At 40.5% G+C, this 12,755-nt stretch overlaps 1 protein-coding gene across 5 annotated transcripts in view; it reads left to right on the top strand.

Moving 5' to 3' along the window:
* LOC110490929 (brefeldin A-inhibited guanine nucleotide-exchange protein 1) overlaps positions 1-12,755 on the top strand; it is a 99,901-nt gene that overhangs the window by 70,382 nt on the left and 16,764 nt on the right. For 2 of the 5 annotated variants that reach the window (XM_036943873.2, XM_036943871.2), the window contains 12 exons: positions 4,507-4,618; positions 5,467-5,672; positions 6,038-6,122; positions 6,319-6,484; positions 8,520-8,800; positions 9,006-9,164; positions 9,468-9,612; positions 9,779-9,866; positions 10,007-10,047; positions 10,177-10,346; positions 10,946-11,097; positions 12,056-12,228. In XM_036943873.2, coding sequence (XP_036799768.1) covers positions 4,507-4,618; positions 5,467-5,672; positions 6,038-6,122; positions 6,319-6,484; positions 8,520-8,800; positions 9,006-9,164; positions 9,468-9,612; positions 9,779-9,866; positions 10,007-10,047; positions 10,177-10,346; positions 10,946-11,097; positions 12,056-12,228 — 1,778 coding nt within the window. Of the gene's footprint in view, positions 1-4,506; positions 4,619-5,466; positions 5,673-6,037; positions 6,123-6,318; positions 6,485-7,934; positions 8,124-8,519; positions 8,801-9,005; positions 9,165-9,467; positions 9,613-9,775; positions 9,867-10,006; positions 10,048-10,176; positions 10,347-10,945; positions 11,098-12,055; positions 12,229-12,755 lie in introns of those variants that run through there. The other 3 variants (XM_036943872.2, XM_036943870.2, XM_090199386.1) reach the window with 2 other exon arrangements.

Genomic DNA, 12,755 nt, shown 5'->3' with positions numbered 1-12,755 from the left:
TCACCTTGAACTGTATAGACAGCTGAATATATTCACCTTGTACTGAATACCTGAATATATTCACCTTGTACTGAATACCTGAATATATTCACCATGTACTGTATACCTGAATATATTCACCTTGTACTGTATACCTGAATATATTCACCTTGTACTGTATAGACAGCTGAATATATATTCACCTTGTACTGTATAGACAGCTGAATATATTAATCTTGTACTGTATAGACAGCTGAATATATTCACCTTGTACTGTATAGACAGCTGGATATATTCACCTTGTACTGTATAGACAGCTGAATATATTCACCTTGTACTGAATACCTGAATATATTCACCTTGTACTGTATAGACAGCTGAATATATTCACCTTGTACTGTATAGACAGCTGAATATATTCACCTTGTACTGTATAGACAGCTGAATATATTCACCTTGTACTGAATACCTGAATATATTCACCTTGTACTGTATAGACAGCTGGATATATTCACCTTGTACTGTATAGACAGCTGAATATATTCACCTTGTACTGAATACCTGAATATATATTCACCTTGTACTGTATAGACAGCTGGATATATTCACCTTGTACTGTATAGACAGCTGAATATATTCACCTTGTACTGTATAGACAGCTGAATATATTCACCTTGTACTGAATACCTGAATATATTCACCTTGTACTGAATACCTGAATATATTCACCTTGTACTGAATACCTGAATATATTCACCTTGTACTGTATAGACAGCTGGATATATTCACCTTGTACTGTATAGACAGCTGAATATATTCACCTTGTACTGAATACCTGAATATATATTCACCTTGTACTGTATAGACAGCTGGATATATTCACCTTGTACTGTATAGACAGCTGAATATATTCACCTTGTACTGTATAGACAGCTGAATATATTCACCTTGTACTGTATAGACAGCTGAATATATTCACCTTGTACTGTATAGACAGCTGAATATATTCACCTTGTACTGAATACCTGAATATATTCACCTTGTACTGAATACCTGAATATATTCACCTTGTACTGTATACCTGAATATATTCACCTTGTACTGTATAGACAGCTGAATATATTCACCTTGTACTGTATAGACAGCTGAATATATTCACCTTGTACTGTATACCTGAATATATTCACCTTGTACTGTATAGACAGCTGAATATATTAATCTTGTACTGTATAGACAGCTGAATATATTAATCTTGTACTGTATAGACAGCTGAATATATTCACCTTGTACTGTATAGACAGCTGAATATATTAATCTTGTACTGTATAGACAGCTGAATATATTAATCTTGTACTGTATAGACAGCTGGATATATTCACCTTGTACTGTATAGACAGCTGAATATATTAATCTTGTACTGTATAGACAGCTGAATATATTAATCTTGTACTGTATAGACAGCTGAATATATTCACCTTGAACTGTATAGACAGCTGAATATATTAATCTTGTACTGTATAGACAGCTGGATATATTCACCTTGTACTGAATACCTGAATATATATTCACCTTGTACTGAATACCTGAATATATTCACCTTGTACTGTATAGACAGCTGAATATATTCACCTTGTACTGTATAGACAGCTGAATATATTCACCTTGTAACTGTATAGACAGCTGAATATATTCACCTTGAACTGTATAGACAGCTGAATATATTAATCTTGTACTGTATAGACAGCTGAATATATTCACCTTGAACTGTATAGACAGCTGAATATATTAATCTTGTACTGTATAGACAGCTGAATATATTCACCTTGAACTGTATAGACAGCTGAATATATTAATCTTGTACTGTATAGACAGCTGAATATATTCACCTTGAACTGTATAGACAGCTGAATATATTAATCTTGTACTGTATAGACAGCTGAATATATTCACCTTGAACTGTATAGACAGCTGAATATATTCACCTTGTACTGTATAGACAGCTGAATATATTAATCTTGTACTGTATAGACAGCTGAATATATTCACCTTGAACTGTATAGACAGCTGAATATATTAATCTTGTACTGTATAGACAGCTGAATATATTAATCTTGTACTGTATAGACAGCTGAATATATTCACCTTGAAATGTATAGACAGCTGAATATATTAATCTTGTACTGTATAGACAGCTGGATATATTCACCTTGTACTGAATACCTGAATATATATTCACCTTGTACTGAATACCTGAATATATTCACCTTGTACTGTATACCTGAATATATTCACCTTGTACTGAATACCTGAATATATTCACCTTGTACTGTATAGACAGCTGAATATATATTCACCTTATCCTGTATAGACAGCTGAATATATTAATCTTGTACTGTATAGACAGCTGAATATATTAATCTTGTACTGTATAGACAGCTGGATATATTCACCTTGTACTGTATAGACAGCTGAATATATTAATCTTGTACTGTATAGACAGCTGAATATATTAATCTTGTACTGTATAGACAGCTGAATATATTCACCTTGAACTGTATAGACAGCTGAATATATTAATCTTGTACTGTATAGACAGCTGGATATATTCACCTTGTACTGAATACCTGAATATATATTCACCTTGTACTGAATACCTGAATATATTCACCTTGTACTGTATAGACAGCTGAATATATTCACCTTGTACTGTATAGACAGCTGAATATATTCACCTTGTAACTGTATACCTGAATATATTCACCTTGTACTGTATAGACAGCTGAATATATTCACCTTGAACTGTATAGACAGCTGAATATATTAATCTTGTACTGTATAGACAGCTGGATATATTCACCTTGTACTGAATACCTGAATATATATTCACCTTGTACTGAATACCTGAATATATTCACCTTGTACTGTATACCTGAATATATTCACCTTGTACTGAATACCTGAATATATTAATCTTGTACTGTATAGACAGCTGAATATATTAATCTTGTACTGTATAGACAGCTGAATATATTAATCTTGTACTGTATAGACAGCTGAATATATTCACCTTGTACTGTATAGACAGCTGAATATATTCACCTTGTACTGAATACCTGAATATATTAATCTTGTACTGTATAGACAGCTGAATATATTCACCTTGTACTGTATAGACAGCTGAATATATTAATCTTGTACTGTATAGACAGCTGAATATATTCACCTTGTACTGAATACCTGAATATATTAATCTTGTACTGTATAGACAGCTGAATATATTCACCTTGTACTGTATAGACAGCTGAATATATTAATATTGTACTGTATAGACAGCTGAATATATTAATATTGTACTGTATAGACAGCTGAATATATTAATATTGTACTGTATAGACAGCTGAATATATTCACCTTGTACTGTATAGACAGCTGAATATATTCACCTTGTACTGAATACCTGAATATATATTCACCTTGTACTGAATACCTGAATATATTCACCTTGTACTGTATAGACAGCTGAATATATTCACCTTGTACTGTATAGACAGCTGAATATATTCACCTTGTACTGAATACCTGAATATATTAATCTTGTACTGTATAGACAGCTGAATATATTCACCTTGTACTGTATAGACAGCTGAATATATTCACCTTGTACTGAATACCTGAATATATTAATCTTGTACTGTATAGACAGCTGAATATATTCACCTTGTACTGTATAGACAGCTGAATATATTCACCTTGTACTGTATAGACAGCTGAATATATTCACCTTGTACTGAATACCTGAATATATTCACCTTGTACTGTATAGACAGCTGAATATATTCACCTTGTACTGTATAGACAGCTGAATATATTCACCATGTACTGTATACCTGAATATATTCACCTTGTACTGAATACCTGAATATATTCACCTTGTACTGTATAGACAGCTGAATATATTCACCATGTACTGTATAGACAGCTGAATATATTCACCATGTACTGTATACCTGAATATATTCACCTTGTACTGTATAGACAGCTGAATATATTCACCATGTACTGTATACCTGAATATATTCACCTTGTACTGTATAGACAGCTGAATATATTCACCTTGTACTGAATACCTGAATATATTCACCATGTACTGTATACCTGAATATATTCACACCCAGGGTTGCACAATGCCAGTCCTTTTAATGAGGGATGTTGTCCTGCTAGTTTTCATTCCTCCCTGGCACTTAATTTATCAATTAATGCCATTGATTAATTAGCCAATTACTAATGAATTCATTACTGTAATTAGGACAAAATATACATTATACACTGGCTCTGGAGGGACACCTCCTCCTCCACCTTACTAAACATATTTAGGAGACCTTACATAGCAGGTTAGGAGAATTAGGTTAAGGTTATGAAAAGGGTTCAGGTTTGGGTTAGCGAAAATCAAAGAAAATGTAACTTTTGATGTCAATTTGACAAAATCTGTATCCCTAGACATGACCCTGTTCTCTGTTCTGTGGTCAGGTTCAACAAGAAACCAAAGAGGGGCATCCAGTACCTCCAGGAGCAAGGTATGCTGGGAACCACCCCGGAGGACCTCGCTCAGTTCCTGCACCAGGAGGAGAGGCTGGACTCGGTACAGAACCCTCTTAAATCTGTTTACCCAATCTACTTCAGTGAACTGCATTTCATTGAACTTATGCAGGTCCAAATAAACAAATACCCACTCTACCTCATTCAGCTCTTCCCTCTGTCAACCTTGTACCTGCTGACCTGTCGATTGTAGAGTAGAGTGGTTGATCGGAGCAGCTAATAGAGATCCGAATAGCAAATACACAAATACCCACTCTAGCTCATTAAACTCTCGGTTCACGGATTTGGCTCTCTCACCCGGCCTCCACACAGCTGCAGGCCCAAAGGAGAACATATCCATCCCATAGAAACATTAAGGCACTTATCTCCTAATGTTGAACCTCCAACATTACCCTCCCACTCCAATACAATTCCCACATCCCGAGCGCACTTCAATGTTTATTTTAACGAGTGAAGCACTCTCCCGGTTGATTGGCTGGCCTCGAGGGGGGCTCGGTGTGGTGGTAATCTGCATTAAAGAGTGTTCATAACATCTGCTTTGGAACAAGAGGCCCTCAAACAGACAGCCAGAGAGTCTGACAGAGCGGGGAGAATAGAGCACAGAGGAGTGACTGACTGAAACATGTATTTAACACATCAATACTCCTGTTTACTGAAAACAAAGTCCTTTCCTCTCCGTGTGCTGTGTCTCTGAAGTTAATAGTCAGGACAATATGTGTTAATTGACTTCCAATGAGAAGCACATGCATTAGGAAAAAATCATTATCTATTGATTGAATTCAACATCATTGCCTCTCTCGGCCCATCTCTATCCCCTTCTGTCCCTCTCTTTTCATCCCTCTCTCTCACTCTCCCTCTCTTCCTCTCTCTCTCTCTCTTCCTTCCTCTCAGACTCAGGTGGGTGAGTTCCTGGGGGACAATGATCGCTTCAATAAAGAGGTCATGTATGCCTATGTGGACCAGATGGACTTCCAGGGCAAAGACTTTGTCTACGCTCTCAGAACATTCCTCGAGGGCTTCCGTCTCCCGGGAGAGGCTCAGAAGATCGACAGGCTCATGGAGAAATTCGCTGCGAGATATCTAGAATGCAACCAGGGGTGAGTGTGGAGTGGTGTGGCCTGCCCTGGGCATTGTGGAATCTTAGACTTAGAAGAAGACTTCATTTGTGATGTCAAGTACATTGAATGGCAACAATCAGATTGCTCTCTGTTTTGAATCTTTTATTAAATCTTAATCAAATCAAAGTTTATTGGTTGGATAGAGTTGCAGGTGTCTCGCAAATAAAATAGAAATAGGCAAATAAACTAAACAAGAAATCAAGAAATGACAGGATGGGATAAATGAACAATTCAGAGTAGAAATACTAGTCTAATTCTACTTGTCTAGCACAACCGGTCATACACTTGTTTAATCTCTGTTATGTTTATCTTCTCTCTCCGCTCCTCTCTATCTCTTTCTTCAGGCAAACTGAGTTTGCAAGTGCAGACACTGCGTACGTCCTTGCCTACTCAATCATTATGTTGACAACAGACCTTCATAGTCCGCAGGTAAGACAACAGCCTGTTTTTGAAAAGATGAACTGAGAGAAACAATCACCTGAGCTGCACTTAGCTTCAACAGAAGACCTTCAGCAGTGGCACATGGGGAAAGTCAATGCTAGCTATTTCAGACAGACAACAGTGGACAGACAGAGTAGGCAGGCAGACAGACAGGGTAACAAATCTAATATTTTACTTTTCAAAGGTTAAGAACAAGATGACTAAAGAACAATACATCAAGATGAACAGAGGGATCAACGACAGCAAGGATCTACCGGAGGAGTATCTGTCGGCCATCTACGACGAGATCGCAGGGAAGAAGATCGCTATGAAGGGGACCAAGGAAATGACTCTGAAATCCAACAAGCACAGTGAGTATCTCAGTTCCTCTGTGTTTGCTAGCACAACAATGTCATTACAGACTGAAATTGAGCGTGTCAGAGATGACTTTGTTTAAGACATGAAACGCCTATTTTGAGGCGTAATGAATCTTTGCAAATGATCAGCTTTATATTTAACTGACGAGTCATTTCATCTGATATCTTTGTGGGGATCATAGAATTCTCATCACAATCAAAGAGATATAAATGGGATTGAGATGTAGTTTGATTAGATTGAGTTACTGATCAGTGGAAAAGTTTGAGAATAGTGTCTGTTGTTCAACGGGGAAAGTTTCCTCTTCAGTTGGAGGTAGTGTCTGTTGTTCAGTGGGGAAAGTTTCCTCTTCAGTTGGAGATAGTGTCTGTTGTTCAGTGGGGAATGGTTCTTCTTCAGTTGGAGATAGTGTCTGTTGTTCAGTGGGGAATGGTTCTTCTTCAGCTGGAGATAGTGTCTGTTGTTCAGTGGGGAATGGTTATTCTTCAGTTGGAGATAGTGTCTGTTGTTCAGTGGGGAATGGTTCTTCTTCAGTTGGAGATAGTGTCTGTTCAGTGGGGAATGGTTATTCTTCAGTTGGAGATAGTGTCTGTTCAGTGGGGAATGTTTCTTCTTCAGTTGGAGGTAGTGTCTGTTGTTCAGTGGGGAAAGTTTCCTCTTCAGTTGGAGATAGTGTCTGTTGTTCAGTGGGGAATGGTTCTTCTTCAGTTGGAGATAGTGTCTGTTGTTCAGTGGGGAATGGTTCTTCTTCAGCTGGAGATAGTGTCTGTTGTTCAGTGGGGAATGGTTCTTCTTCAGTTGGAGATAGTGTCTGTTGTTCAGTGGGGAATGGTTCTTCTTCAGTTGGAGATAGTGTCTGTTGTTCAGTGGGGAATGGTTCTTCTTCAGCTGGAGATAGTGTCTGTTGTTCAGTGGGGAATGGTTCTTCTTCAGCTGGAGATAGTGTCTGTTCAGTGGGGAATGGTTCTTCTTCAGTTGGAGATAGTGTCTGTTGTTCAGTGGGGAATGGTTCTTCTTCAGTTGGAGATAGTGTCTGTTCAGTGGGGAATGGTTCTTCTTCAGTTGGAGATAGTGTCTGTTGTTCAGTGGGGAATGGTTCTTCTTCAGTTGGAGATAGTGTCTGTTGTTCAGTGGGGAATGGTTCTTCTTCAGTTGGAGATAGTGTCTGTTCAGTGGGGAATGGTTCTTCTTCAGTTGGAGATAGTGTCTGTTGTTCAGTGGGGAATGGTTCTTCTTCAGCTGGATATAGTGTCTGTTGTTCAGTGGGGAATGGTTCTTCTTCAGCTGGATATAGTGTCTGTTGTTCAGTGGGGAATGGTTCTTCTTCAGTTGGAGATGTATATTTGTCGTGTTTGTGCAGGTGGCTTCCTCTCGTATACTACTTTATAATCTGCACTCGTCTGAAAACACAACATGTAGGAAGCATTGTATCGGATCCTGGATCAGGTGTGGCCAGTGAGAAGCAGAGTGTGTTTGTTCATGCTATGACTTTACTTCTGTTTCTGGATCAGGTGTGGCCAGTGAGAAGCAGAGTGTGTTTGTTCATGCTATGACTTTACTTCTGTTTCTGGATCAGGTGTGGCCAGTGAGAAGCAGAGTGTGTTTGTTCATGCTATGACTTTACTTCTGTTTCTGGATCAGGTGTGGCCAGTGAGAAGCAGAGTGGGTTTGTTCATGCTATGACTTTACTTCTGTTTCTGGACCAGGTGTGGCCAGTGAGAAGCAGAGTGGGTTTGTTCATGCTATGACTTTACTTCTGTTTCTGGATCAGGTGTGGCCAGTGAGAAGCAGAGTGGGTTTGTTCATGCTATGACTTTACTTCTGTTTCTGGATCAGGTGTGGCCAGTGAGAAGCAGAGTGGGTTTGTTCATGCTATGACTTTACTTCTGTTTCTGGATCAGGTGTGGCCAGTGAGAAGCAGAGTGGGTTTGTTCATGCTATGACTTTACTTCTGTTTCTGGATCAGGTGTGGCCAGTGAGAAGCAGAGTGGGTTTGTTCATGCTATGACTTTACTTCTGTTTCTGGATCAGGTGTGGCCAGTGAGAAGCAGCGGCGGCTACTGTATAACGTAGAGATGGAGCAGATGGCTAAGACAGCCAAGGCCCTGATGGAGGCTGTCAGTCACGTCCAGGCTCCCTTCACCAGCGCCACACACCTGGAGCACGTCAGACCCATGTTCAAGCTGGCCTGGACCCCGTTCCTAGCAGCCTTCAGTGTGGGCCTCCAGGACTGTGACGACACTGAGGTGGCTTTTCTCTGTCTGGAGGGAATACGCTTTGCCATCCGGATAGCCTGCATCTTCACCATACAGGTAGTTTATCTAGCACGCTAACACTGCATGTGTTCACTGAGGATTAATATGAGTTAAATGAAAGGGATGAGGGGCTATGAATCAAAAGGTGAAATGGTGTATTTTCCAAAGATAGCATGCTCCAAAACTTAATGGAGATAGTACTGCAGTACTGAATATGGTCTCTCTCTCTCACACACACACACACACACACACACACACACAGCTTGAGCGGGATGCGTACATCCAGGCCCTGGCACGGTTCACCCTGCTCACAGCCAGCTCTGGCATCACTGAGATGAAGCAGAAGAATATCGACACCATCAAGACTCTCATCACCGTCGCCCACACAGACGGAAACTACCTGGGCAACTCCTGGCACGAGGTCTGGACATACTGCCAACGTCTAGTAATCAGTGTTAGCCACTATAGTATCAGTATTGCTGTCATAAGCTATATTGCTTCCTTTTGTCTCCATTTTTTGATGCAATCAATGTGAAAAATATGTTTCTATCTCAACTAATTAAGACTAATGAATAGATATGTGCAAAAACAATCCTAACTAAGGCTGGCTTTACACAATCAGTCTTTTGACCAATCACATCAGCTCTTTTGACGCCTGTGTAAATGCAGCCTTATTGAATGTATGGATGACTGTATGCTCCCACCTCCCTCCCCCGTCCTACAGATAATGAAGTGTATCAGTCAGTTGGAGCTGGCCCAGCTGATTGGGACGGGGGTGAAGGCCAGGTACATCTCAGGGACGGTTCGGGGGAAAGAGGGCTTCATCAGCAGCACCAAGGAGCAGAGCAACGATGAATACCTGGGCCTGGGTCAGTGCTTATCCCTTTAAAACATGTTCTGGTTATAAACTGGTTAAATAAACTGTCGTTAACAAGCCGGTGATGGGCTTGACTATACAACATGTTTGACTCTGGAGATGCTTGGTATGATGCTTGATGCTGGAGATGTGACTGACTGTGCTGTGGTCCACAGCAGGTGGGACAGTAGACCGGAAGCAGATCCTCAGTATCCAGGAGTCCATAGGAGAGACCAGCTCCCAGAGTGTGGTGGTGGCTGTGGACAGGTATTTACTGCAGCAGTCTCTTATAGATCCTGCTCTATTACCACTGACTGGTTTGGGGTCTTAGCTCTGCCACTGTTCTATCATGTGAATGAATGTACTGTATATGTCATGTAGATGTGACCATGGTCTTGTTCTTGCAGAATATTCACAGGTTCTACCAGACTGGATGGTAATGCAATTGGTGAGTGTTCTAAATCCAAACTGAATTCAATTACAGTATTTGATCACATGCTTATCTGATGTGGATGTATTGGCGTTGTACCATGGCTCTCCTGATGGTTGACTAACACTGGTTTCTCTGTGTTCTCAGTGGACTTTGTGCGCTGGTTGTGTGCTGTGTCTATGGATGAGCTGGCCTCGCCCACACACCCCCGCATGTTCAGCCTGCAGAAGATAGTGGAGATCTCCTACTACAACATGGGACGTATCAGACTGCAGTGGTCCAGGATCTGGGAGGTCATTGGAGACCACTTCAACAAGGTGGACATCTTGGGATTTATTTCACTTTAACAGGGGTTGTGGAAACTCTGGTTGTCAGGGACGTCTGTTTTTATTTTGTATTTATTTGCATTAATTGATTGATTCATGTTGTTGTTGGCTAGAGAGTCCACACACCTGATTACCTAGGTGTTAATTAGTCTTTGTAACACTGCCCTCAGGAACACCTGGCTTAAAGGTCCAATGCAACCATTTTTATCTCAATATTAAATCATTTCTGGGTGATAATTAAGTACCTTACTCTGATTGTTTTCCATTACACAGCTCTTACACTAAAAATACATTATCAGAATGTTCACAATTTCACAGTATTATTCTAACCTCTGTGTGAAAAGATATATAAAACAGGAATATCACATTTTTGACAGCACGGGGCCTAAGAATCATATCTAAGGGCTTTATTTAGCCTTAGTCTTCCTGAGTGCTGCAGGGGAGGGGGGTGTAAGTGTTAAAATGCTACAGAGGTAGAGATTGGCTACTAAATATTACAGATGGACAGAGATTATACATGTTACAGGGGATGGTAAATGTTAGAGAGTGGGGTAGAGATGTTAAAACACTGTGTCTGCCTCCCTGTTCAGGTTGGATGTAACCCCAATGAGGATGTAGCTATCTTTGCAGTGGATTCTCTCCGGCAGCTGTCCATGAAGTTTCTGGAGAAGGGAGAGCTGGCAAACTTCAGATTCCAGAAGGACTTTCTGAGGCCTTTCGAGCACATCATGAAAAAGAACAGGTAAATAGGATGTTGCGGTAAACGTTATTCCTGATTGTAAACGTTATTCCTGATTGTATCGTGTGACTGTTTGTTTGTGTGTGCTGCCTACTTGCGTTGAATGAGCTTGCGGTTGTGTTTGCTTGCTTAGGCGTGTGTCTGCTGGTATATGTACACACTCCCTAGTTGTGTAGGCACTTGGCTATAGTAGTCTGGCCTTACAAGGTCTGTGTTGAGTTGCACCTCTGTGGTTCCCATTCCAGTGCCTGTCTCTCTTAGCGCTGCAGCCAGCCAGTCTCCCTGTACTGAGTCACTGCACTGTGTCAAACTCCCACAGTCACCCAAGCTCTCTGAGGAGGATAAAACTGGCACACTCAGAACTAACCCAGAGAGCAAGATAAGGATTTTATAGAATATTTCTCGGTTTTGGCTTGTGCACCAGAAAAGCACTCTGGCAACTGACTCTAAGACAACTGAGTAGAAGCTGTGAATCTTTTCTCAGATTCTGTAGTGACACAGATACAGTTGCTTAAATTTGGAGGGCTCCGAGTCTCACAGTTGAAAGCTGTTTTCATTGATGTGAAGGAGAACTACCAGGCCCAAATCCACCCACTGTTACAGCTCAGAGGAAATGGCAGGGAGCCACGTAAAGCCATGGACGCCCCCACGGTGCTGTATGTTCATTAGACTCAGCCTGTGTGTGTGTAATATGTGTGTGAGAGTACTTTTGTGCAGAGGCTGGTCCTTTCTCCTTAATCAAAGCACAGAAAAAATGATTTGCTATGACAACAGTCGCCGTTGGAACCCATCATGTCACAACAATCGAAAGGGAATAATCAGACTGCCTAAATAAAGGCTGTAGCAAGGGTACTTGTACTTTCATTTCTACTGCACTATTGATCATCCTCCTCATAGTCCAATAAGCAACTTTCACATACAGTAGGTGAATAACCCATACGTCCTCCTCCTGCTCCTCCAGATCTCCAACAATCAGGGACATGGTGGTGCGCTGTATAGCCCAGATGGTCAACTCACAGGCGGGGAACATCCGGTCGGGCTGGAAGAACATCTTCTCAGTGTTCCACCTGGCTGCCTCGGACCAGGATGAGAGCATCGTAGAGCTAGCCTTCCAGACGACGGGCCACATCAGCAGTGAGTTACTGAGACACACGCTTCAGAGACAACCATCTTTCGGGCTAAGAACTGACCTTCATTATCTGATCCCTATTATTGTCTATCTTTTAAGATTTTATTTTTATACCTATATTTAATATACAGTGAATTCGAAAAGTATTCAGACCTCTATACTTTTTCCACATTTTGTTACGTTACAGCAATACTCCATAATGACAAAGCACATTTTTATTTTATTTTTAATTTTGGTAATTTATTACAAATAAAGAAACTGAAATATTACATTTACATAAGTATTCAGACCCTTTACTCAGAACTTTGTTGAAGCATCTTTGGCAGCGATTACAGCCTCGAGTCTTCTTGGGTATGATGCTAAAAGCTTGGCTCACCTGTATTTGTGGAGTTTCTCCCATTCATTGCTGTATATCCTCTCAAGCTCTGTCAGATTGGATGGAGAGCGTCGCTGCACAGCTATTTTCAGGTCTCTCCAGAGATGTTAGATCGGGTTCAAGTCCGGGCTATGGCTGGGCCACTCAAGGACATTC

This window comes from Oncorhynchus mykiss, chromosome 15 (assembly GCF_057628025.1).
Source record: "Oncorhynchus mykiss isolate SJ-2025 chromosome 15, ASM5762802v1, whole genome shotgun sequence".
NCBI lineage: Eukaryota > Metazoa > Chordata > Actinopteri > Salmoniformes > Salmonidae > Oncorhynchus > Oncorhynchus mykiss.
The sequence above is the reverse complement of the archived record's forward strand: the minus strand, read 5'-3'. Positions and strand labels throughout refer to the sequence as shown.